Source organism: Toxorhynchites rutilus, chromosome 3 (genome assembly GCF_029784135.1).
Source record: "Toxorhynchites rutilus septentrionalis strain SRP chromosome 3, ASM2978413v1, whole genome shotgun sequence".
Classification (NCBI taxonomy): domain Eukaryota; kingdom Metazoa; phylum Arthropoda; class Insecta; order Diptera; family Culicidae; genus Toxorhynchites; species Toxorhynchites rutilus.
The window spans coordinates 213,841,684-213,868,280 of NC_073746.1; the positions used below are offsets into that span (position 1 = coordinate 213,841,684).

A 26,597-nucleotide genomic window follows, 5' to 3' on the forward strand; every position below is an offset into this window, starting at 1 on the left:
AGCATCCTTCGATAACAGATGGAATAAGCTTTTGTTTAGCAGCCATGACAAAATCAAGATCTGTGTCTTAGGTCTTAAATTTTCTTTTTCTCAAAAAATCTGTATTAGGTTATGTATTAGGCAATTCCAATTTTAAAACTATGGTTCTATAAATTATAAATTACACAGTAGCAGTAGCCATTTAGGAGTAAGAGTATTTTTTCTGTTCCATTACATTATGGTAAATTACACAGTAGTGGCCATTTAGGCGTAAGGATATTCTTTCTGTTCTTCCATTGTTCAGCATACCGGACAGCGGAGACAGTTGATATTGATAATTGTTCTGTTATTAATAACACAACAGTTCGATGTTTCTTGCAGAGCAGAGCAGTTGTATGAATGAATCGATCTTTGTTCCACCGTGAATTAATCTCCATCGCTGATGATGGTTACGTGGACGTAGTTATTCTATAACAACACAAAGATGATCAATTGATGGCCCTGAGTCTGAACTCACTATCAATCGCTTAGTAAGCAAACGCGCAACCAACTGGCTACAAAGACCCCCAGCTTTGGTATCATTGATTGGCAAAGAAATTATCGATTAGACGATGTTGATGGTATCCACATAATGCCAGGAAACATACACACTGTAGTAAAAATACATTGCTTTATTGAGGTGTAATGGTCAATTAACAGGGGATGCTTGTTCACATTGGGCAACATGAATAGTAATATAATTAATATTATAATATTAGGCTGTCAAAAAAGTCCTGCGGTATTTCCGCGAGGTTTCGTTGTAAGCGCGTAGTTCTAGTCGTATGCATTGTATCGAGTCATACTATACATTGTTGGAAAGGTATTTTGCGCGCCATAATATAGTGCTTGACAGTGTTTTGTTTGGTTAAGTCGTTCGTGAGTGATAGTGTCGCAAATATGGAGCAAAATAAAGAGAAAATCCGAAATATTTTTCAGTACTACTATGACAAAGGCAAAAATGCATCTCAAGCTGCCAATAAAATTTGTGCAGTTTATGGACCCGATACAGTTTCCATTTCCACCGCACAACGATGGTTTCAACGTTTTCGTTCTGGTGTAGAGGTCGTCGAAGATGCGCCACGCTCCGGAATGCCTGTCGTCGAAAATTGCGACAAAATCGCTGAATTAGCCGAGAAAGACCGGCATAGTAGCAGTCGTAGCATCGGCCAAGAGCTGGGGATAAGTCATCAAACCGTTATTAACCATTTGAAGAAGCTTGGATTCACAAAAAAACATCTTTGACCGTATCGACGCATGTGAATCGCAACAAAATCGACCCGTTTCTGAAGCGGATGGCGACTGGCGATGAAAAGTGGGTCACTTACGACAACGTGAAGCGCAAACGGTCGTGGTCGAAGCCCGCTGAAGCGGCTCAGACGGTGGCCAAGCCCTCATTAACGGCCAGGAAGGTTCTGCTGTATGTTTGGTAGGATTGTCAAGGAATAATCTATTATGAGCTGCTTCCCTATGGCCAAACGCTCAATTCGGACCTGTACTGCCAACAACTGGACCGCTTGAAGGTAGCACTCATGAAGAAGAGGCCATCTTTGATAAACAGAGGCCGCATTGTCTTCCATCAGGACAACGCCAGGCCACACACTTCTTTGGTGACGCGCCAGAACCTCCGGGAGCGCGGATGGGAGGTTCTTTTGCATCCGCCGTATAGTCCGGACCTTGCACCAAGTGACTACCACCTGTTTTTGTCCATGGCGAACGAGCTAGGTAGTCAGAAGTTAGCCACAAAAGAGGCCTGTGAAAATTGGCTATACGAGTTTTTTGCCAATAAGGAAGCGAGCTTCTATAACAGGGGTATTATGAAGTTGGCATCTCGTTGGGAACAAGTCATCGAACAAACTAATTTTATGAACAAATGAAAATTCAAAAAACATACCGCAGGACTTTTTTGACAGCCTAATATATTTCAGATACAAACAAATATGTAGTTACTATACATCCACTCCATGCCAAACCGATATACTGATTCTCAGATTTTCGTGAAAAGTGGCAATTTTGTTTCTTCACCACAAAACATTAGACCCGTATTTTTCTATTTTTACATTAGGGTAACCATTTCTATTTCAGGGTTGTCCAAAAAATCAACCCGTAAACCTAGTGTAAAACTCAAGCCATTATTGCACCGTTATTTTGAAAAAATCTTTATATTCTGTATGCAACACAAAAAAGACGGGTGGGTAATGTCGGGGACATAACCGGAGTGACGTAGGACTATACAAAGGGGACAGCTTTTGTTAAATATATATTTTAAATATATTGTTTTATTTTCTTCTCCTACGTGAATACCTACCTATCTACCTGAAAAATGGATTAGTTTACTGTTTACTCTTTATGAACATGTTGATGGTTCTGAAAAGAACCTTTGGTGTTGTGTTTTTGTTATCACTCGATATTCCTATCTTGTTCGGTTAAACCTTCCTGTTTAGCTATTGCGTTTGCCACTCGCCACAGCTTTCACGGATGGAAAATTTCTTCCCATCCAGCTTTGTGACATGTTGTACAGTAAATTACATTCAATGCGACGTGCCGAAGTGCCACTCAGTGTCGCATTGGAGGCGATTTTAACCTGTAATTGAACATTTGCGATGATAGTGGTACAGTGTCGACTTTCAATGTGGGGTCACAATTTGGATCTCTATGTTTACAAAAATGTCCAACTAAATAAGTCGCATTACATGTCCGTCCGATTAGCTAAATGTCGAACTAATAGTAAATTACTGTATTTTCAATCTGGAAACAATTTAAGAATTGGTGGAAATTGAATAATCAGGAAAGTCCACAACAATCAATAAGCTCAGAATAACTGCCAAATTCACATACTCATCAGATCCTGGCAAACAAATTATGAAAAAATCAATTTGTGTTTTATTATTATTTTGGATAATGTTTTAGAAAGCATTGAACTGTATTTCCTAAACTCTTTTTTGGAAGGTTTAATGGCCCTGAAAAGCGCCTTGTTTTATGGAATGGTTCCAATTTAGAAAACTTAGTACTCGTGGTTTTGAAAAAAAACCATTTCGAACGCCCTCGATGCCGCATTGTTCTGGATTTGTCACCAAAGCAGTTTGTATAAAGAACAAATTTTTTTCTTCTGCTAACTGCTGCCGTTTTGCGATTGCGTTTGCGTCTGCCTGTTGTTGTCTTGATGTCCACCGAACCAAAGCGCGAGCAGTTTTGCCAGCCAACTCGATCACTTCGGCAGCCGAAACTCTATAACGGCGGCTAGGTGGACTGGTGCACTGGTAATAACGCGCTCGGCCTAGCTACCCTTGCGGAGCAATTGGCAAATACACCTACGGGAAACTGCAGTCCAACACGGTTCGAGCGGGATTTTGCCTTTCCCTTCACTTTTCCTCCTTTGCCATGTCCAGACATGGCTGCTTGTGTTAAGGCTGATTTAGACGATGCCAGTCAGCGCTCTAGTTGAAGTATCCAGTGAACAGAGAACAGACACTCTGTTCAAGTTACTTGTACCAGTATCGAACAAGTAATTGGCCTCGAACTTGAACAGAGTGTCTGTTCTCTGTTCACTGGATACTTCAACTAGAGCGCTGACTGGCATCGTCTAAATCAGCCTTTAGTTTGTTGATGTGATGTGATGCGAAACGATGTGGTGTATGGTTTGGATGAGAATGATCGTCTGGCTCGCTCGAGAATTACGCATGTGTGAGACTGCGACCAATGTTTCGTTCATTTTTTTCTTTTTCCTTTCCAATCGTGCTTCATTCTATTTCGCTGCTGCTCTGGTTGCCCGTTTTGGTCGGTACGATTTGAGGAGCACAAAATGGACCAATCAAAAATGGGCACAAAGTGCATTTTGACAATGCTTGATATTTCACATTTATTCAATTATTCATCTCAAGAAAAATGAAATATCATTCGTTATGATAGATGCGTAGATATATTTCCTATCAATTGATGCAAAAACCTTTGCGATCTATTGAGAAATGCTCGAGTTATAAGCGTTCCAAATCTTGCATTTTTTCCTACTTGTTCAGTGCCTAGATTTCCATTTCACCCCCTATATCTTTCGGTTAGACGTAGTCCTACGTCAAGAAATGTAATCTGTATCTACAGATTCTTGGTTTAAAAAAGTCTAAAAAATCTGTATAAATACAGATTATTATGTAGATATGGTAACCCTGTTCGAAAGGCATCTATCAGTGCTTTCTTACTGGCTGCTGTTAAGGGGGGAACCCGGTCGGAAAAGCGAATAAAATCAAATTTTAGGTTTTTGCATTTTTGGGAAGCTTACACTTTCAGAAATGTTGTTCTTAAAGGGTTTTTCGATATTTGATTTTGTTGGAAAGTTACAGCCAAAAGTATGAAGTCACCTCAAGGGACATAGAATTACTGTACGAATTTTTAAATGCGTCTTTCTCGAAACCATGTTTTCTCAACTGGTGGTATCGATCCTCCTTGAACCCATTAAAACACGTGCTTTATCATCTTGGCTCAGGAAACACACCTCATTCGGTCCCAGAATCGAAGCTACCTGCTCAAGCATATAGGGGCCCGTGAATTTATTTAGGAATAAAAATGGAATTTTGTTACGTAAAGCCCCCCTCCCTCCTACTCGCGTTACGTAATTTGAGCACGACGCCAAAGTTGTTATCCGGGGGTAGCTCATTTTGCACCCAAACAACAGAGTAATTTCGAATGCAAATCAATCACTGAAATCAAATATAATATCTGTTTACCTCTTCCAGAGTATATTAACAGTCGTTCAATTTCTGTTCTTGCTTATTATTTTCAACATTTGACAGATTCCTGCGTAACAGAGTGTCTCGAATAGCTACATTGGTTCTAGGAATAGGGTTGCCAATAAGTATTAATTGGGTTTCAGTTAAATTATGAAAATTTAAGCACTGGTTCATTTTACCACCCCTGTCCATTATATCTGCATATCCCCTATATGTAGAAACAGGAGCGATGGGTCCAAAATTAATTTGTTTTCGTTTCACGAACATATAACATAACACGGACACACACAACTGCCCTTGAGATATTCAAAAAAGAGTGTTCACTCCCGACAATACGTGCTATACAACTTGATCGATAATTCTGAAGAGTCATTGTTGTATGATATGCAATTGATGCGGAGTTTGATTCACCTTTTGGTGTTTAGCACGTGTGAGCACTCTACACCATAACTTAAATAGTCCCCACTGAATTCAAAACACTATTTGCACCCACCTTCGGTCAAATCAATAGGGATTTTTGTACAAGTGAGCACAATTGATGAATAAAGTCGTGATTAAAATGCAATGTACAATTTTACAAACATTGTAGCTCCATACAATAAATCGTTTTGTCAGTGGAATTTATTAATAGAAAGCATTACATGATTATTTTTTCTATAAAACCTTGTTTTCACATGATGTATATATGGAGCACCGTATTTTTTATCATAACACCACTATTAATATCCACCCACTAATCGATAAACGCTTCATTCGACAAGATAAAAGCACTAAAAGTAATTTTGAACTAAGAGCTAACAAGGGTGCTAAATAATAGTTGACTAGCACAAAACATTGCGTTTTGCCAAGATGAAACCCTATTCAGATAAATATAGTTTTAAGTGATAATTTGAAGCCTGGCATTGTGGTTTTTTTTACTCAGAGTCAAAGAGGGCCTTGCATGAATGAAGAAAAACAGCGCATTCATGCATAATGTGGAAAAAAAATCAATATTTTTGCGATGACTGGCCAACTTGCTGAAAATCAGGAGTTCCCGAAATGGCCAGGAATGTACTTTATCATGAAGGTTGATGAATTATTGTGAAGTTAGAGTTACTTACAGTTACATAACTCTCGTGATTTCTTATATCGGCAATGGACCAAGGTAGCATCGAAGCGGAGAACCTCGGATCCACAGATGCTGAGCCTCGCCATGTCAGGGTAGTGAGACGAGTTTTCATAATAAGGGATTCCACTTTGAATTTTAAAAAAACAGACAATATCGAAACACTTTATGATGACGAATTTGATGCTAGTGCAATTTTACTGCATTGAACATTTCCTTTGTGGCATCATTATTCGGAGTTTTCTAAAAGCTTCCACAAATTTTGTAATAAACTTTTCACTTGATTTCACTATTTTGAAAACATATTCCACTTGTGATCAACTTATAGGCAACACACAGTGCACAGCAAACAAAATCACAAAGAAAAGTAGCACTATTCAAGACTGCTTCAGCTTCTATCTCACTTCACAAAATATAATCGATTTTCATTCCAGTGGAAATCGTTTTGCTGCCTGTGCTAACTTGGACAGGTAGTCTCACCTCAAAAGCGCGATGGGAAAGTTAAACCATGTTTCAAACGAACAAACGCCCGTTAAGATTGAAGATGATAGTTGTTTTTCTCATTATAACAAGTTTTATTAACCGATAAACCGAGCCGTGTAATAGTGCTGAATTTGAATTTTCAACGATAATATTTTTCATCCGAGCGAAGGGACGTGCGTTGCCGCGATGTAAACTAAGCGCAGAATGAGAGATGCACAAAACAAAAATGTCTAACTTCTGAAGCATTTGTATGTAGACGAATTTGTACGTGAAACGAATAACAGAAAAATATACGCCAGAGTAATTCTCTCTGTATGCTGGAACACCTTTTAGCTCCGATTATGCTGTCGGACGGCCCTCTCTCCCGTTCTCTCATTCTCTTTATGCTCAAACATGAATTCATAACAGTATCATTTTAAAGGGCTTAGCCAATACACAAACTATGCGGGGAAATTTGTTTCATAGTTGAAATGATAGGTAGCGCACGGAATATTGTGGATCAGGGATGCCAGATGTGAAGACATGTTTATAGTGTCAAAGATCTACACTGTGAAGATATTTGATTTAATGTGAAGACATTTCAAGGTAAGATTTTTTATTATTTCGTGAACATACCAATCATTGAACGTCTCGAAAATAAAGTAAATCAATCTGGACTTACTTACGAATTTTTTACATCAATCGGTTTGATGCAAAAAACTCGTAAATTTATTACAATGAAGAAAATAATATATTTGTTCAAACTAAGTACCGAACAATTGAAAAACGTGTTATCAAAGCGAAAATCCCGCGTTCCGGTTGGTCATTTGATGCAAGCAAGATGTGCTCCCAGTTGCCCATTGAATACGAATACGGAATTGTGCAATGAAACATGCGTTTGGGTTGATTTTCTGCTGTGCTAAATCTCCTATTTTGATTGGCCCAATTTGCGATACCCAAGTTTCGCCTTCTAAAAGAAGCAAGCGATAATTAATTGATTTCATGAGAAAACATTTCAAGGTAAGTCTTTTTAATTATTTCGTAAAAATGCCAATCATTGAATGTCTCGAAAATAAATTAAATCAATCTAGACTTACTTAAATGTTTTTGCATAAATCGGTTTCATTCAAACAAAATTTCTTGTGTCTCAACTATGTCGAAAACATGGGCATGAAAGGTTTAAGGCATTCAAAGATGGCCGAGAAAAGATGAACGATTTGCCACGTCAAGAACGACTATCCATCTCTTTAACTGATGAGAATGGCAAACTGAAAGCAATGGTGCTTGGAAATCGTCATTTGAGTTTAAGAGAGCTAGCCCGTTAATTGAATATCTCACACAAGAACTTTCATCATATTTTGACTGATGTTTAGGGCATGTGATAAGTCGCAGTATGACCAATGCCAAAAGAGCTCAATTTTTATTTAAAACTTTCATCGAAATCAAGTGGCTGAAGACATGCTTGAACGATCAAATTCTGATCTCACGTTCATCCAACGTGTAATTACTAGCGACGAGTCATGGGTGTGACTTTTACCTATTTCCAAAACTCAATAACCATTTCGTGGGACCCGTTTTGACAGCATTGAAGACGGAAAAACAAATTCGCTGCGTGAACTGAAGGCACTTTCTGAATACAACTATAAAAAGTGTTCCAACAAGATTTTTTAAGCTTATGTTATAAACGGCTCAAAACTGATTTTTTTAAGGCACCACTCAGTGTCTCATTGGAGGCAATTTTGACCTGTAATTGAACATTAACGATGAGAGTGGTACAGTGTCGTCGTCTGGTGGCGTCTTTTAATGTGGGGCCTTATTTTGGGCCCCGAACTCGATGTTTACAATGTTTACAATGTCCAATAAAACGTGTCGCATTACCGGCCTGTCCAAGGGGAAATTTACCATTAAATGTAAATTACTGTATAATGACGCGAGGGCGAAATGGAGCTTCAACCTGCCACCCGCGCCCCACCCATATGTTCTCACGTCAGTATACACTTCGCCGCAATCTTTTAAAATGGTCTTCATCACTTCCTCAATGGCAGCGACAAAATTTGTTCCTTGATTGAAGAAAAATTTCAGCAGAAAACCTCTACGGCAAGCAAATATTCGAATCGCTATCAAAAATGATTGACTAGGAGGACTGTGTGTGACCTCGAGGTGGATTGCTTTCGTGGTCAGGCACGTGAACAAGGCAACCCATCGTTTCTCCAATCGACGCACAACTGGAACAATAATTGGTCCAAAAAATCTACACCTGTGAAGCTGAAAGGACGTTGATTTGACGTAACTTTTTGCGCTGGTAATGAAGACAGTCTTGGAATTACCGGTCTGCAACGTTTTATCTTAACCCAAACACAAGCCTTCATCACATTACTCAATTCCATGCGAATGTTCTATATTTAAAAGCTTTGCCTCAATTCATTTACTACTGTTTCGCGCCCAGCGTGTCCTAATTTATGAGGGTAATGATCAGTCAATTTATGTGTGACAAGGTGACTTTTCGGAAGTACAATCGGAAAAAGAAGCTCGAATGGAATGAACTCAACGGGTTTTGTTCGCCCTTCCATACGAATGATTTCAAATTCGTCCATAATCGGAAAGAGCTTAAATAAACTGCTGCTCCTTTTTTTCATAGAACTACTGCAATCATCCTGACGGATTTTGGTGAAAACTCGAACCTTATCTTGAAATCGTTCTGCTTGGTCCATTTTCCAGAAGATTCTTTCCACAATCTGATATTCTCCCCTTGTAAATGATTTCTGAATTGATGGTAATCCTTTAAGCGACATCACTTTAATTTTGGATGTAGCTGGAACTATTTCAATTGGTTTGCCTTAACGTTTCGCACGAATGTTGTTGAATGCTAAGATAATTTTGGCTTGGCTCGGAGTACGCACGAAAATTTGATTGTACGATAACTGACGAAGAAAAACAAATAATTTTGTTCAATAGAAGCTGGCGAATTCGAACGAAGCAAGGGGGGAGCAATGTAACCACACCAATACAACTCAATGTGGTTGTTTACTTTCACTTTTGCATACAAGTCGTACGACCACTTTTCCGCAACCACTATCACCGCCGCCTAAATCGATACACATACGCGAATGTTTTAATCAGCACGTTCCTTTCAGAAATCCTTGAAGCGTTCATAAGTGGTTCTTGAATCTCAATCGTATGTAGTAGAAACGTTGCTCGCATTTCCTCCTGTACAACCGATGTTTTTCGTAACTGCTGCGGCCAGTTCATATGTGGTTCATATAAAAATTTTGGTCCCCGGAACCAAGGACTTTGCTGTCCAATGTGCTCTCCAACCTTCCACTCCGTTAGATGGTTCCCCATATTGCCTTTGCCTCTTACCCAATTCCATTGCGAAGGCTTCGATCGACCGATGATCTCTCTAAAGTGCGATTCACATACAGCATCCACGTCACGATCACGTTTCGTCCCGTCACGTTGCGTCAATTATCTTTCCAAGCAGTTCTTATGCAAACATTCACATACACCGGCAACAGCAACTTCGACTTGCCGTTGCTGGTGTATGTGAATGCCTCAATAGGTATTGCATGGAAGAATAATTGACACAAAGTGACGTGACGGGACGTGAACATGACGTGGATGTTGTATATGAATAGCGCTTAATTCGAAACGCAACAAAGTTCTTATATTTTCGTTGTTAGAAAATGATCCAAGAATAGACGGCACTTGAACCAGTTCAATACAATGCTTCTTTTAAGGAGTGAATCGAAAAGTAACTTTAAACTTTCATCAACCCAAAATTAACAATAAATACGAATAAAAATAAGCAAACAGCAGAGTTTATTTCAGAGTAATCTACAAAAATAGCATAACATCATGAATTTCAGACAAAAAGTTAGTTTCAACAACGGGATAGATCTCAGTTTTTGAAAGATGAAAAAAACAGGAAGTGGGTTATATCTATGGTATAACCGCAATGGTGACGTAGGACTATCGTTGATTTAGTGATCATTTGTTTGAAGTTGAATCTGAATCCATTCTGAATGAAAGAATAAATGAATATTTGGGGGACTTCGAAAACGAGAGCGTTACGTTGGAGGTACAAGGTTTTATGCATCCAATATTGGATATGAAAATATCCTACTGATGGGGAAGAATAATCTTCAGAAGCTTTCCTGCTAATTGCACTTGATTGAAAAATAACAGAACCAAATGTATTTGGTCGCAGAAAAACATAAAAAATCATTAAAATAAACTCTTTCGCTTGCATGTTATTTTCAATGCCAAGGGGAACTGGCAGATTATTTTGCAGCAACGATCACTTATTTCCGGATTCTTCCAGCAAACGTAAAGAGTTGCGCGCGTGTATGCGTGTGTGTGTGTGTGTGTGTGTATGGCAATTGCTCCGATGCCTCAAGCAGAACCTGGTATTCTCTCGGTCGTCTTCTCTTCTTTTTCTGATGGATCGGCTTTTCTGCGCTCCTTCACAGTCCCAAACAAACTGAATGCCTTTCAGGTTAGGTCAGGCCAGGTAATGAATCCCTTGATCCCTCACCATCCAGCTCGTTCAACTCGTTCAGTAACGATGATGTCTTGTCGATGTCCTCACGAAAAATGAATGCGTTTCAGAACATCGCTTAAGTATGCTTTTTGTCCGTGACTGAATCGAAAGAAGGTGTGGTTTACGATGGCAATATGGAAGGCAAACTAGAGGCGAATGAACTCTTTGAGTTTGCAACTTTCGGCGACTGAGCAATAATTGATTAAAAATTATATGATTTTCGCGATGCGAAACATTTTCCATTGCGCGCGCAAACTGTATTCGATACGAAAATATCCTACTGATGGGGGAGAATAATCTTCAGAAGCTTTCCTGCTAATCAATTACACTTGATTGAAAAATCACAAAACCAAATGTATTCGATCGCAGCAGCAACTTTGTGGATAGAAAACATTAAAAGAAACTCTTTCGCTTGAATGTAATTTTCAATTCCAAGGGGCAGTGTTTGGATTTCGATCAAAATTGAATGATACACAATGTGTCATGCAAGTAAACTCTCACGAACATATAACCAAATATGAGAGGATCATTCAGATACTTGTATGAATGTCAGTAATCACTTGTGTTACACTAAATGATTAAACTAAGAGAGGAACGAAGACTGTTGATTGCATATCCGATCTGTATCAAACATCGCATACCATTTTCGAAGCCTGCATACAAGTTTGAACCGCATATATCGTCCCATTTTACTATAGCGAAGCCCACTGCACAGAAAAGTGCAAAGCAATAAATGATACAAGAAAAATTACGTTATCATTCAGTCATCATTTGCGGAGAGCAACGAATGGGAAAAGAGATAAAACGCGAGAGTTTTTGCTTCTCACTGGAGCGGTGTTGCTAGTAAAACTATGCGGTCTATATTTATTTATTATTCGACAAATCAACGGGTATACAGAACCCAAATGACGCTTACGTACTAAATTATAATAAAAAACTTAATAACTAAACGGAGTATTTGTGATCGAAGAGATGTATCTCTTTCTAAGTGATGTGCGTGATATCCCGAGGTCAAAATAAATACTGTGTCTATTGAACTATCGACACATACTCGACATTGGCTCGTAGTATCCGTAATTCGTGCGTGAAAACGGTATCTGGAGGAAGTTATGAGATCTCAGATTCCTTTGCTGGATATTAAAGTTCACAAGTTGTAAAAGCTCTGAACAGTCTATGTGCGACAGTATCAAGTCGGAAATGAAACATATTCTGGCAAGGTTGCGGCGATTACACAAAGAATCAAGCCCGATGAGTCTGCAGCGATGTTCGTAACTGGGAAGGTTGCTGGGATCACTCCAAGGTAGATTTCGTAGAGCAAATTTAACAAATTTGCGCTGGATAGCTTCTAGCCGCAGAATGCTGTTTTGATAGTATGGTGACCAAACAATTGATGCATACTCGAGTATCGAACGAACGAGGGAACAATATACGGCCTTTATGCAGTGTATGTCCCTGAAGTGTTTTGTTGCACGAAACATAAATCCGAGCATTTTGGATGATTTCATCGTTATATATGCAATGTGCTCACGAAATGTAAGCCTAGAGTCGAGCATAACTCCTAGGTCCTTGACACAATTGACTCGTTGTAATATACAGCCCTGCAACTTGTAATTGAAGTGGACTGTAGTGCGTTTACGCGAGAATGAAATAATTGAGCATTTGGTGGGGTTTATAATCATTCTATTTTTGTCACACCAAGCAGCAAATGCATCGATTTGCGACTGTAGAAATGCTGCATCATTTTCACTATTAATTAAATAGTACAATTTAAAGTCGTCTGCGTAAGACAATTTTTGACAATCCAAAACAAAATTGATGTCGTTCAGAAATAGCAGGAAAATGTATGGTCCTAAGTGACTTCCTTGGGGAACACCCGAAGTAACACTGAAGGTCTTGGAAATAGTGTCACCAATTTTAACAGACATCTGTCGATTTACCAGATAGGATTGCAACCATTTAAGAAAGGAGCCGTTGAAACCGAGACGATTAAGTTTGGCAATTATTAACTGGTGATTGATGGTATCGAAAGCCGCCGAAAAATTGGTGTAAACTGCATCTATTTGATAACGCGACTGTAGAGCACGAGCAATAAATGATGTGTAAACAACTAGGTTTGTAGTTGTTGATCGCTTCGAAATAAATCCATGTTGTTGTTCAGCTATATAGCTCTTGCATGTGTAGGAGATGTAATCCAAGACGATGAGCTCTAGTAGCTTAGATATTGCACATAAGCAAGCGATCCCTCTGTAGTTCTGCACTTCTTTCTTGCTGCCTTTCTTAAAAACCGGGAAAACATAAGCCTTTTTCCATATATCTGGAAATATGCCAGAATCTACGGAGAGATTGAAAAGGAGACTCAGTGGGTAAGACAAACTATCGGTACACTTTTTCAAAACAATGGAGGGGACTCCGTCTGGTCCAGGGTTGGAAGAACGTTTCAGCTTATGGCAGGCGTCTTTGACGATGTTCTGGTTAATTATAGGTGGTGATCCAAACGTTGCAAGATGAGGTATATTAGCGGTTGCGGAGACAATTTGCTCATGATTAAGACATTCCTTGACGAAAACACTCTTGAATTGACACCGGAACAGCTCACAGATACTTTCTCTGCTGGAAGCTACTACATTTCCACGTGTCATCACAGTCGGTAGACCGGACTCTCTCTTTTGGTTGTTGACAAATTCCCAAAATCTCTTGGGGTTACATTTTAAAGTGGATTGCACGCGGTTCTGATAACTGGCAAATAAAACTTTGTTAAGACGTTTGTAATTGCTGTTGGCCAGCGCGTAACGGGTTTTCCAATAATACGAGCGAAATCTAGTGAAATTTCTCAAAGCGGATCTCTTCGCTGCTTTCAAATGTTTCAGATTACGATTTGACCACGGAGGTTGCTGAATATTATGGATTCTTTTCTTCGGGACAAACTGGTCAATTGCATAGAGCAACACATTCGATAAAGCAAGAGAGCCAGATTCAACATCACATGCATCTAAAATGGCGTTCCAATCAATGTTCAGAAAAAATCTATTCATTGATAGAAAGTCAGCCTTGTTGAAGTTGTAATGGACCGAAATGAGCTCAGTATTGGTGAAGCATAAGTCAAGTATGCGGTTGTTTGCATTGATGATTCCATTCAATTGACATAGTCCAGCGAAGCTAAAACTGTCGAGTAGACACTCGGTCTGGCGGTGCATAGTCGAATGCAGGATATCAGGGTGATAATAATTCGATGTGTTGAGGATCCATTTAATGCCTGGTAGATTATAGTCACCCAGCAAGATATTGTCTTTAGGTTTCATTTGTTCAGTAATCCAAATTAACGATGAAATATGTTGTTCAATCACAGATGAATCATTTGTGAGGTCAGGTGGAACGTATGCAACTCCGATGAAGATAGTGTGGAGGCTCAGCGACACAGTCACCCAGATCTGCTCAATCTTAGGCCCATTAGGGGGAAGCAATTCACGAGAATGAATTCTTGAATGAATGGCCAGAAGGACTCCACCTCCATGAAGTTTATTACTGTTCATCGTAGATCGATCCAGTCGGTAGACATTGTAAAGTGGACCGAAAATCTGCTTAGACAGTGTGTTGCTATTAAGCCATGTTTCAGTGAGTGCAATGAAGTCGTAAGAAGCATCAGAACTAGCTTGAAGATAGTCAGAAATAGTGGAATTCATACCACCGACATTTTGGTAATAGATAACCAATTCGTGAATCATACCAGCGATGCTCGCACTAATCGGTTGCGATCTGCCTGAGGGCTCAAGTGATTGTGTTGTTGTGACGACAGAGCTACCTAGTTCAATTTCTGAGGAGCTTTCGGTGTAGGAGGAAGGCATAAAAAAACGGCCTGACTCGACTGAGCGTTCTGTTGTGCGACTGATTGTAGTTGCTGGTCAGAGCCAGCAGTATCCTTGCGAGAGGGTAAAAGTTGCACTGCATTAGTTGATGATTTACGATTTGAGAAAGGTGATATTGACACACCTCTGGGCCAGAAGTTTTTAGAACAAATTACGCTTACTATCGAATCTGGAACGCTTAGCTTGAACGAAATGAAAGTTAACGGAATATCATCATCCCTATTTTGACGGATTAACTTATGGCACCGAATTTTCGAAGCTTCAACGCTGCATCTCTTCGAAATATAAAGAGCAATATTTCCAGTTGTCTCTGTTGGTAGGAATCGTGTCAAATAAAACCAATCAGATCGTTTAGCGACCGGAGCAACGGAGAGCGTGGGGAGTGTAGCGGTAGGTGTACTGTTGCTGATACAGACAGCGTCGGTGTTACTAGAATGCTGGATACTTGCGTTGTTTCGTGATCCGGACCCATTGTCCATGCAGGAATTAATTCCAGAGGTTAGCGTGTTGATAGTAGTGGCTGTCCGTTGTTGGTTAAGATCTGCATCTGGTATCGGTGAAGAACGAATCAGTTGTGTAGTATCTCGACCGGCTTCGGCCGGACATATACAAGAGGGCACATTACCTGTGAAACTAGATGAGGAGGCCGGCACAGGTGCGCCTATCTCTGGATTACTAGTGGAGTAGGTTGCAAGAGGCTGTGATGATGTTACTACTGCATTAACGATGGTAGGATGATGTTCAACTATAGAATCTAGTAGGGGTTCTCGCTGGTCAATTGTTGAGATGTTATGTCTCCTATCTATTTCTGAGACTGTAAATGATGCTGCGATCATCGGTGGGTTGAAATCAGACGCATCTACTGACGCATCAACTCTCGTTCTTTTGCCGATCCTAGAAGTTGCTATATGAGTTGAAGAGCAACTACTGGTCCTGTTTCTCTTTTTATTGCTGGTTTTCTCCACAAGTTGATCATCATCGGCGACGAATGAATCGAAAATTTTGCTAAATTCGATATTGTTGATTTGGTCTTCGAAATTGCTTACAACATTTGTAGCGCTAATTTTTGGAGAGTGATGGCAACAACTAGAACGCGGCAGATTTTGCCCATAAGCTCGACACAGAGAGCGAGTCACCTCTATCTGCGACATAACGAGCCGGACAATAGACGCAAGGCGATCAGAGATTAACTGCAGTGTCGGTGAATTCCGGTCAGCAGAATCTTTCGAATCAAGACATAACGGGCAGAGCCACACAGCACTAGAACAATCGCGGATGATTTTATGTTGGTTCCCCGAAATGCCAGCGCACTTGAGATGGAACGATTTCTCACATTTCCAGCATCCAATTTTACTGCTGCGTGCGGACGCTGTGAAGCACGGGTTTGCTTCGCACCTTTTAGCCATATTCGCAACTCAAAATCGCAGACACACGAGTATAAAGGAAAACTTTTACTCTATTATCCTCAACTCGAGAACGATAATGGCAGAGTATTCCGCTTGTAGCAGTGCAGATTAGAATCCACGAAATAAGAGATCTACCGATTCTAGGGCACAGATTCAACTTAACTCCGTAGTCAACTTGTTCGCGGATGATATGTTGATAAAATTAAACCAAATTTTTATCGATAAGATAAAGTTTACGCGATAAAAATATGAAAATCAGAGAACGTTAGAGAAAAACGACCGAACTTGTTATTGTTTTAGTCTCAATTGAATATACATATTTCAAGGGATAGCGGCGTTAAAAATGGAAAATATAATCTGACTACCCTCCCTTAGCCTCTATCGAGTTAAATAATAATATAGTTTGCACTCTCTGAGACTTAAAAATCAGGATCTGCTACATTAGCTGAATATGAATCTTTCGCTTTGCGTGGTCCGTACGATCCTGCTGTTTCATGATGCATGGAGAGGTCGCTATGCATATGTTAAAGGCAAAGAAGAAAATAAGCTTTCTGACCAAAAGCGTATATGATAGCTTTCCTTGCATGCTGGTGTGCAATAAAGTGCGAGCCGATGCAGAGTTGTCTCGTTCTCTTTTGTGTCGTGATTTGCAACACATAACAACAAAAGAATACCGCTGGGGGAAATGTTTCCTGAAAGATCATATTTGAACGAACAAAAGCGATTTTTTCAATGAGTGGATCATTTGGCAAACACTGCCAAGGGGAACTGGCAGATTGTTTTGCGGTAACAATGACATCTTTCCGGATTCTTCTCGATTGATCTCGAAGTCCACCACTCGTTTAAAAAAAGAAGTTCCGTACGTATATATGTGTGTGGCGGCTGCTTCGATGTCTCAAACGGAACCGTTTTTCGATGCTGCTATTCTCTCGGTCGTCTTCTATTCTTCTGATGGATCGGCTTTTCTGCGCTTCCTCACAATTCCAAACTAACTGAATGCGTTTCAAGTCAGGCCAGGTAATGAATCTCTTGATCCCTCGCCGTCCAGCTCGTTCAACTCGTTCAGTAGCGATGTTGTCTTGTCGATGTCCTCACGAAAAATGAGTGCGTTTCACCACCAGAATATCGCTTAAGTATGCTTTTTGTCCGTGATTGAATAGAAAGAAGGTGTGGTTTACGATGGTAATTTGAAAGGCAAACTGGAGGGGAATGAGCTCTCTGAGTTTGAAACTTTCAGCGACTGAGCAATAATCGATTGAGAATTATGTTTTCGCGATGCGAAACATTTTCCGTTGCGCGCGCATCCAATATTGGAAACGAACATATCCTACTGATGGGGAAGAATACTCTTCAGAACCTTTGCTGCCAATCACACTTGATTGAAAAATCACATAACCGAATGTATTTGGTCGCAGTGTTATATGTTATATGTAAGCACCTGTTAATTCCACTTGATTGAAAAATCCCAAAACCAAATGTATTTGGTCGCAGTGTTATATGGATAGAAAACATTAAAATAAACTCTTTCGCATGAATGTATTTTTCAATTCCCAGGGGAACTGGCAGACTATTTTTCAGCAACAATAACATCTTCCCAGATAATCTCCGATACTCGAAGCCCACCAGTGGTTAATGCTAACTCGATAAGCACCTGTTAATTGCACTTGATTTAAAAATCACAGAACCAAATGTATTTGATCGCAGTGTTATATATTTGAAAACATTTAAAAAAAACTCTTTCTCATGGATGTATTTTTCTATTCCCAGGGGAACTGGCAGATTATTTTTCAGCAACGATAATAATTTTCCGGAATCTTCTCGATGCTGGATGGCATTTAAACGGAAGAAGTTCCGCACGTATATATATGTGTGTTGTGGCGGCCGCTTCGATATCTCAAATGGAACCGTTTTTCGGTGCTGATAATTTCTCGGTCGTCTTCTCTTCTTCTGATGGATCGGCTTTTCTGCGCTCCCTTACAGTTCCAAACAAATTGTATGTGTTTCAAGTTAGGTTAGGCCGGATAATGAATCACTTGATCCCTCGCCGTCCAGCTCGTCCAGCTCGTTCCGCTCGTTCAGCTCGTTCAATAACGATGTTGCCTTGTCGATGTCGTCACGAAAAATGAATGCGTTTCACCACCAGAATATCGCTCAAGTATGCTTTTTGTGCGTGATTGAATCGAGAGAAGGTGTGGTTTACGATGGCAATTTGGAAGGCAAACTTTCGGCGACTGAGCAATAATCAATTGAAAATTATATTATTTTCGCGATGCGAAACATTTTCCGTTGCGCGCGCATACAATATTGGATACGAAAATTTTCTACTGATGGGGAAGAATAATTTCAGAAGCTTTCCTGTTAATTGCGATTGATTGAAAAATCACAAAACCAAATGTATTTGGTTGTAGTGTCATATGGATAGAAAACATTAGAATAAACTCTTTCGCATCAATGTATTTTTCAATTCCCAGGGGAACTGGCAGATTATTATTCAGCAACGATTAGATTTTTCCCGATTTTCCTCGATACTCGAAGCCCACCAGTGGGTAATGCTAACTCGATAACCACCTGTTAATGGCACTTAATTGAAAAATATATGGTCGCAATGTTACATGGATAAAAAACATTAAAATGAACTCTTTCGCATGAATGTATTTTTCAGTTCCCAGGGGAACTGGCAGATTATTTTTCAGCAACGATTGAATCTTTCCGGAATTTTCTCGATGCTGAATGGCATCCAAACGAAGAGTTCCGCGCGTGTATGTGTGTGTGTGGCGGCTGATCCGATCTCTTCCCGGGGAACCATTTGCGGCATCACTCTCCTCCTGATGGATTCCCTTCTGGCCTAAGGTGCACAAACAGGCTCTTGGTGACACCGTTCATTCGCGCTTTTATGATAAACGAAGAGCTTCACCATAACAGCGACAACATGCTCCAATCGCTGTTCAACTAGAACTGAGTGGATTTCCGAGTGGCGCTCGCTTATATACCGATTGGTGATTTCAATAGCCTGTTTTGAAGGCAATTTTAAGACTATTGAAACAAGTTTTTGGATCAAAAAGTAACAAGTATATAACGCGTAGACATTTTATCTTTCGAATGAAGTGTTCATCATACCATTTCGTTCAGTTGTTTAGAAGCTATTAATGCTCAAAATCTCGGTCTCCGGTGTAACGCTTTCGTTTTTGAAACTTTGATTTTACACCCCGGTATAGAAATGAAAGACGCAGTCCTACGTCAAAAATGTAAACAACACAGTCTGGATCTGAACACCATTCAAGTGAGTAAAACATGTTTGGAGAATGAGAAAACAAAAGCTCATCTATGCCCATATTGATCCAATGTCTCTACCGGATTCAAAACTATTCGCACATCATCAAACCACAGGAACTCACGATTCCATTCATCCGACTCAGTGAAATGATATTTTGTTGTTGAGTCTCAAAATGTGTACACACTTACGCCACTCATTCTCCGACTGCGGTAGGCTGCGAGCGTTTGATTTCACTTGTAGGAAGCGGCCTGTTCAGTGTTGATCGAGTAGTGAATGCGTGTTGTGAAACTGGTTGGCACGCGTGTCAGAGTTTATCTTCGTGAGGGGCGTATGTGCAAGAGTAAAAATAACTATCGCATCAATGATCGTCATCATCGTCATGTTACCTTCCGGTGTTAGAATTTGTTTATGTTGAACGAGGAAAGGACGGATTGACCATCATGTCTACCGAGTGAACGAAGTGATGTTTGTAATGTAATCAATTTGAGTTTTATCAATATTGCTTACTTATCAGCATCAGACATATCCTTTCGTATGATCAAAGTACTGCAATGTCTTCTACGAATACTAACGATTTTTATTGTCAAATTGTCTGTATGTTTAACTGATAAATACGCAGAGCAAAAGATAGCACATGCTAATAAAAGCAATGCTTTCCTGAGTGTGAGGAATGCTAATTAATGACGAGAGCTAGTTCAGTGTGTGCTATGAATAATTGATATTGAGCTTCTTCGTGTATTTTTGTGGTAGTTCGGTGTTTCACCAACATGTGTGCAGTCTAAACGAGTTGAAGTAATTTAGATGTTAAATCCTCACTGCTGCTGACATTAGCACTTTTTTGCTTCAACATTCAACAATGTGTATAGAGTGACTTAATCAGTCGTCGTCTCAGGACGTTGTTCAGAAATGATTTACGCCTCGAGTTGCGCTTCTACAGTTCTGCTTGTGTTAGTGCTTATCTATAGTGAGAAATAACGCTGACACAAACAACTTCAAGTGGAGAAAGAAAAGAAATATCACACATCAAGTGATAAAGTTCCTTATCAGCGGAAAAATACGAATAATTCAGTTTCGTCTTCAATGCTGCTTCTAGTCGTTGTCGCCATCGGGCAGAGTTGTTGGTGTTCGCAGTAGACGATATAAGTTGCAGTGCTATATTTGGAATATGTGAGTAGCGACAAAGTAACACACCTCAATTGGTTTCGAATCTACAGTGAAGAAATTAAGATTAGTTCGCGAAAAAGCTGCCATTTTTCACAGTGTTTTAGATGAATTTTAAATTCGACGCAAACTGCATCTTTTATCGTGATAATGGCTGCATGGAAAACTTAGTCGCTTGAGAGAGGTTAACTTCATGGTGGACTTTCCAACGGTTATTCGGAACAGTAAGACAGTCGCATATCTTGGTGGTAAACTGACCGAAACTCCACGGAGAGAAAGTTTTATACTGAGTGGATAAAAAAATTGGATTATATCACATAAGGCTGATAGTACAACGTTGGTTGATCACGAGGCATATAGAGGTAAAGAAAATTCAGTTCGAAATATTAGATCACATTTTTGAACATTTTTATCACCAATTACTCGCAATGGTCTGATTATTGCTCATGAACTGTGATTCATAGATTACGTATCACCCTTTCCTCAATGGTAAGCTGGAGAGTGGAAATCTCGATCGCAATGCTGGATGACAAAGACATATAACCACATAATCAGTACCGAAAGACGCGAAATTCGCTTCACTGGGTGTGGTATAGTACAGTGGTGGCGAAAATAATAAAGATACAACCGATGTATGTTCTTCATTCCCGATTTGCATGCTAGGTTTATATCTTGGATGCTGTAATACTACATGGGCTGAAAAGTCCCGGGATTTTCAATGAAAACAATCGTGTTTTGGGCAAAGCTGTATTTAATTCTCAACATAGTTTCCTTCGTTTCCTTGGTATAGCGAGTTTTCTATTGGACTCGGGAGTGTGGTAATGAATCCACGTTTCATCCATTGTCACAAAACATCGAAAGAAGTCCACTCGATTCAGCTTCAACAATGCCAAACCGGCTGTTGAATCATCAACGCGCCGCGGTTTTTGGTCGACGGTCGACGGCGCGGATAGCTTTTCCATGCCCAAAATGTCGTGCAAAATGTATCCCACCCATCATTTTGAAATGCCTACGGCCTCAACTAACTCGCGTAACTTCACTTTATGATCGTTCAAAATGATTCACTAAACTAAACCGATAAATTGTTGATTCACTAAACCACCGATAAATTGTTGTTCTCGAAAGGGCAGAAGTGGAATAACATTTCGTCAACCACTAACGCTATTTATCTATTTTTTTATTTACCTATTTATAGCCAACCGGCTTAATCTATGTCCTAATAATATTTAAATTGGTTAAAATTACGTTTAATAAATCAAAATCAAAGCCCTCAGCAATTCTATTAAACATTCCAAGTAGATTGGATATCGCGTAATTTTTATTCCGGACCGGTATACGCAGGAAATTTCGGTTCCACAGACTTTTTGGACGCACCTGTAGGTGGAATGGACTGAGCAATGCCGAACACTCTGTTTTTGCCGTCACATCCAGGGGTACGACTAAAACGTCAAATCCCTCATATTGCCAGTGTACCCAATATTGCTGCGGTTTACTGACATTTTGGTTCAATCAATTACTGTTGTTTACAACTCGGTCCGGTTATAGAGTCGAATAGTGGCTAACTTTAAACTCCATGTTAAATGTGAACACCTCCATGTGAAACCGAAATATGAAAATCGCTCATGCAGTTAAAATAAAGCAGCGCATTTTACGATTTCAATCCTCGTAAATGATATGTTGATAAACAAATGACGCCATATTGAATTTGATTTTGGGTAGCCTATATTCAATTGATGTCTAACCCCTGGTCACATCATGCACTAACATAGCACGGGCGGCATTACGACGAAGAGCTAAGGTATCTAGATTGATTAGATGGCATCTACTTTCGTCGCTCCACGGTAAACGTCGAAAAGAAAAGCGCACAAACCTTCACTGTACAGCTTCAATTCTGTCGACACCGTTTTGGTAGTGTAGGCACCGAACGCACCAGCGCGCAGTACAAGGATTTCAAGCAATAGATGTCATTGAAATCTTTACCGATTAGAAACAAAAAACCCAGACTTCTAGATGCTTTGCCAACAATACACGAAATGTGCTGCTGGAACAATAGTTTACTGTCAAGAAGCACGCCTAGATCGTCGATACAGTTAATTCTTTCGATGGAAGTACCAAAGAGTTTATAACCGAACAAGATCGGTTCCTTTTTTCTTGAATAGGTAATAATGGCATATTTACTTGGGTTCACTTTCATGCGATTATTACTACACCATTCGGCAAAGCTGGCCAACTGTTGCTCAAGTAGGCCGGCATCGGCAATCGAGTTGACTTGAAAGTAAATTTTCACATCGTCGGTAAAACCTTCCGTTATATAGGCCGTAAAATACAACAGATTGGTTACAGTTGATCTCTTACACATAAAACCATGTTGGTCATCTACAATGTATTGCTGCCAGAAACTGAAGATCGACTCCAAGACAACCAGATCAAGCCGTTTGGCAACTGAGCTTAGGGCGGGCATTCCTCTGTAGTTGTCGATTTGAGTTTTCGCACTCTGTACATAAACAGGAAACAAAAACGTCGACTTCCAGAAGGTTGGAAATTTTCCACTTTTCAACGACAAGCGTAAAATGCGACAAAGAGGAATCATCAGATTAGTAGTGCATTTCTTCAACAAAATAGACGGAATTCCATCAGGATCAAAGGAGCAAGATGTTACGACGGTACAAGACGGTACGTTTTCAGACGGTACGTTTTCAGCAGCAGACATATTATGATTACATCCACCTCCTCCGAGAATACGCTTCCAAATTTATCAGCAAAAAGGTTAGATATCGCTTGTGTGTCAGAACTCCAATGCCCATCGTAGTAGGTAAACCATACTCATTTCTTCGCTCGTTTACAAACATCCAAAACGACTTAGTAGTTTCCGCCGCATGTTGATAATATAACTTCGATAACACGATTGGCTCATTCGCTTATAAGCATGGATTAGTCGCCCATAATAGTTCGTTCGCTTCGGTACATGCCTGTCCATAACACAGTTCACGATATTGGAGAACATTTTAACGGTTTTAACTAGTGGAGCAGCTGCTGCTGAAATAGCTGGAGATGAGTCAGCATTGCTAACGAAACAGAGGTCCAGAATTCTCTCGTTGTTGTTCTCGACGTGGTTTATCTGTTGGCGCAGGCTGGTGCTGTATGAATCTAACAGGGAGACTGTGCTCGTCGGAAACGTTGAATGATTGGCATCCAGGTTCAGAAATCCAAACCTCGAGGGTTTCCTTCTAACTCCAGGTAAATTCAAATCCCCGATTATCACAATTTCATCCATCGGGTTGAATCTAAAGCGCACTGTTGCGATTGAATCCGTGTGAACGGTCAACAAAGCTACATCACGGACGCCGTCTGGTGGAAAATAACTGCACACAGGAAAAGCGAGTGATCAAGCACCTTAATTTCGACCCACACTTGTTCAATGCTTAGCCAAGAGTCATTTGGAACGATGCGGGGTTTTAATTTCCGGCAGATGGCAAGCAGTACTCCACCACCAGAATTTTTCGTACTGTTGATCTGACAGTGATCGTAGCGAAAAACATCGTAGTTCTTGTCAAATACCAGAGTGGATGTAGTACCATCATTGAACCATTTTTCGGTGCAATAACATTGATAAGAACTGACCATCAAATTATCTTCAATGGTACTGTGCTCCCGTGGCCGAGTGGTTAGCGTCATAACTAACATGCCGGGTGTTCGGGTTCGATTCCCGTTCTGGTCGGGGGAATTTTTTTTTTTTTTTTTAATTCGTTTATTTTTACAGGCTCAGTTACTTAAGTTTAAAGGAGCCGAATTCTTAAATATAATTTTAAAACTATATATATAAACAATTTTCTTACATCTATGGTTAGTAAGGTGGAAAACCGATTACTCGCGGTGTACTCGAGTTTAGGAGGGTGACAAATTTTTAGGAGAAGGATGGGATATAAGGAAATTGTAACAATGTTGATGAACACTCAATTTATAAATCTATTCGTATATCTATAGTGTATTTACATTTCAACTTATTCTACTATTTATAGCAAGGGGACGAATTACCCGCAAAGGAAGGAAAGGAGGGTATAAGGATGTAGGGGCTATCACACACGAAGATCTATAGCTTTAAGGAAAACATATATATGGGACATGTAATCAAGGTCTAACCGAGCCAACACATCTCTCACCGGCACATTGGGCTGTCTTCCTCGGGCCCGAAGGGAGTTTTTTAAATTCGATCTGGCGACCAGATACACCTCGCACGACCAAACAATGTGCTCGATGTCGTGATAACCTTGGCCACAAACGCAGAGATTGCTGCTGGCAAGATTGAAACGGAAGAGTAGTGCATCTAACGAACAGTGATTGGACATGAGTCGGGAGAAGGTGCGAATAAAGTCCCGACTCAAGTCCAGACTTTTGAACCACGGTTTGAGGCTAACCTTAGGGATAATCGAGTGAAACCACCGGCCCAATTCGTCTTCATTCCACTTGCGTTGCCAGTTAGCGATGGTATTTTTGCGGACTAAAGAATAAAATTCATTGAAGGCGATTTGACGCTGATAAATATCGCCTTCAATTGCACCTACCTTTGCTAATGAGTCAGCCCTCTCATTACCCGGAATGGAGCAATGTGAAGGGACCCAGATAAAGGTAATAACATAACAGCGTCTGGATAAAGCACTCAAAATTTCTCGTATTCTCTCAAGGAAGTACGGCGAGTGCTTTTCCGGCCTCACTGAACGGATAGCTTCGACAGAGCTAAGACTATCCGTTACAATGTAATAGTGTTCAACAGGTCGTGAGGCGACGCTGTCCAGCGCCCAATGAATTGCTGCCAATTCAGCAATATACACTGAGCAAGGATTCTGAAGACTGTGTGAGGTGCTAAAAAATTCGTTGAACACTCCAAATCCTGTGGACTCGTTTATAGTGGACTCATCAGTAAAGTACATATTATCACAATTGATACCCCCATACTTTTCATCGAAGATCGTTGGAGCGATCCTCGATCGTTGGTAATCTGAATATCCATGGATATCTTGCTTCATGGACAGATCAAAATGCACAGAGGAATTGATGTAGTCAGGGAAACAAACACGGTTGGGAATATACGAAGAAGGATCAACCTGCATGGAGATGAATTCATGATATGAACTCATGAATCCGGAGTGAAAATTTAGCTCGATCAGCTGCTCAAAATTTCCGATCACCAATGGGTTCATGACCTTACACCGGATGAAGAACCGAAGAGATAATTTTTTTTTTTTTTTTTTTTTGTCCAGTTCATTTATTTGTAAGGCTCAATCGCATAAGCTTTGCGGAGCCGCTAATTCAAGGTTTGTTTATACAAAGTTTCAACTAATTTCTATGTTTAGTAGGATTCGACCGAATACTCGCGGTTTACTCGAGGTTAAAAGGGCAACATTTTTGTGGGACGGGTCAGGTTGGGGATATGGATATGAGGTATCGTTGTCTCAACCGAGGGTTGCCGCACGCACTGTAGCATTGTGCATAATGACCAGGGATAGCATCTGGTGTTCGACTAGCTGTCGAGGGTGGGCGACGGTGAGATGGGGGGACAAGACAAACAAACTAATAACGAAAAAGAAAAACACAAAAGCATTAAATACTTATACTAGACCGTTTCACAAACATATAGATCAACTGCATATAGCAGATGTCGCGAGTTCCAACCGAAGAGATAATAAATTGAAGCGATCTTTTAGTGGGAGTAGACCTGCCAAAACCTCGAGACTCATGGTATGCGTTGAGGGCATACATCCCAACGCGATACGGAGACAAAGATACTGAATTCGCTCGAGTTTAATGAGGTGTGTTTTGGCAGCTGATTGAAAACAGAAACTGCCATACTCCATCACTGAGAGAATAGTTGTTCGATACAACATTATAAGATCTTCTGGGTGGGCTCCCCACCAGGTGCCGGTAATTGTACGGAGAAAGTTTATTCTTTGTTGGCATTTTTTACTCAGATACCTAATATGGGCCCCCCAAGTACATTTGGAGTCGAACCAGACCCCAAGATACTTGAATGACATAGCATGAGTGATCGGTTT

General features: G+C 40.2%; 2 protein-coding genes across 12 annotated transcripts in view; one reads left to right on the forward strand and one right to left on the reverse strand.

Moving 5' to 3' along the window:
* The window catches only part of LOC129774029 (TBC1 domain family member 1), a 55,210-nt gene extending 48,634 nt beyond the window's left edge, over positions 1–6,576 (reverse strand). For both annotated transcript variants that reach the window (XM_055777722.1, XM_055777721.1), the window contains exon 1: positions 5,837–6,576. In XM_055777722.1, the coding sequence (XP_055633697.1) occupies positions 5,837–5,956 (120 nt within the window). In that variant the 5' untranslated portion in view covers positions 5,957–6,576. The remainder of the gene's footprint in view (positions 1–5,836) is intronic.
* Positions 6,577–19,574: 12,998 nt separating this feature from the next.
* LOC129778065 (ras-like GTP-binding protein RhoL) overlaps positions 19,575–26,597 on the forward strand; it is a 38,810-nt gene continuing 31,787 nt past the window's right edge. The window contains exons 1-2 of one of the 10 annotated variants that reach the window (XM_055784723.1): positions 19,575–19,860; positions 20,480–20,553. In XM_055784723.1, coding sequence (XP_055640698.1) covers positions 19,850–19,860; positions 20,480–20,553 — 85 coding nt within the window. In that variant the 5' untranslated portion in view covers positions 19,575–19,849. Of the gene's footprint in view, positions 19,861–20,136; positions 20,910–26,597 lie in introns of all 10 variants that reach the window. The other 9 variants (XM_055784714.1, XM_055784721.1, XM_055784715.1 and 6 more) reach the window with 9 other exon arrangements.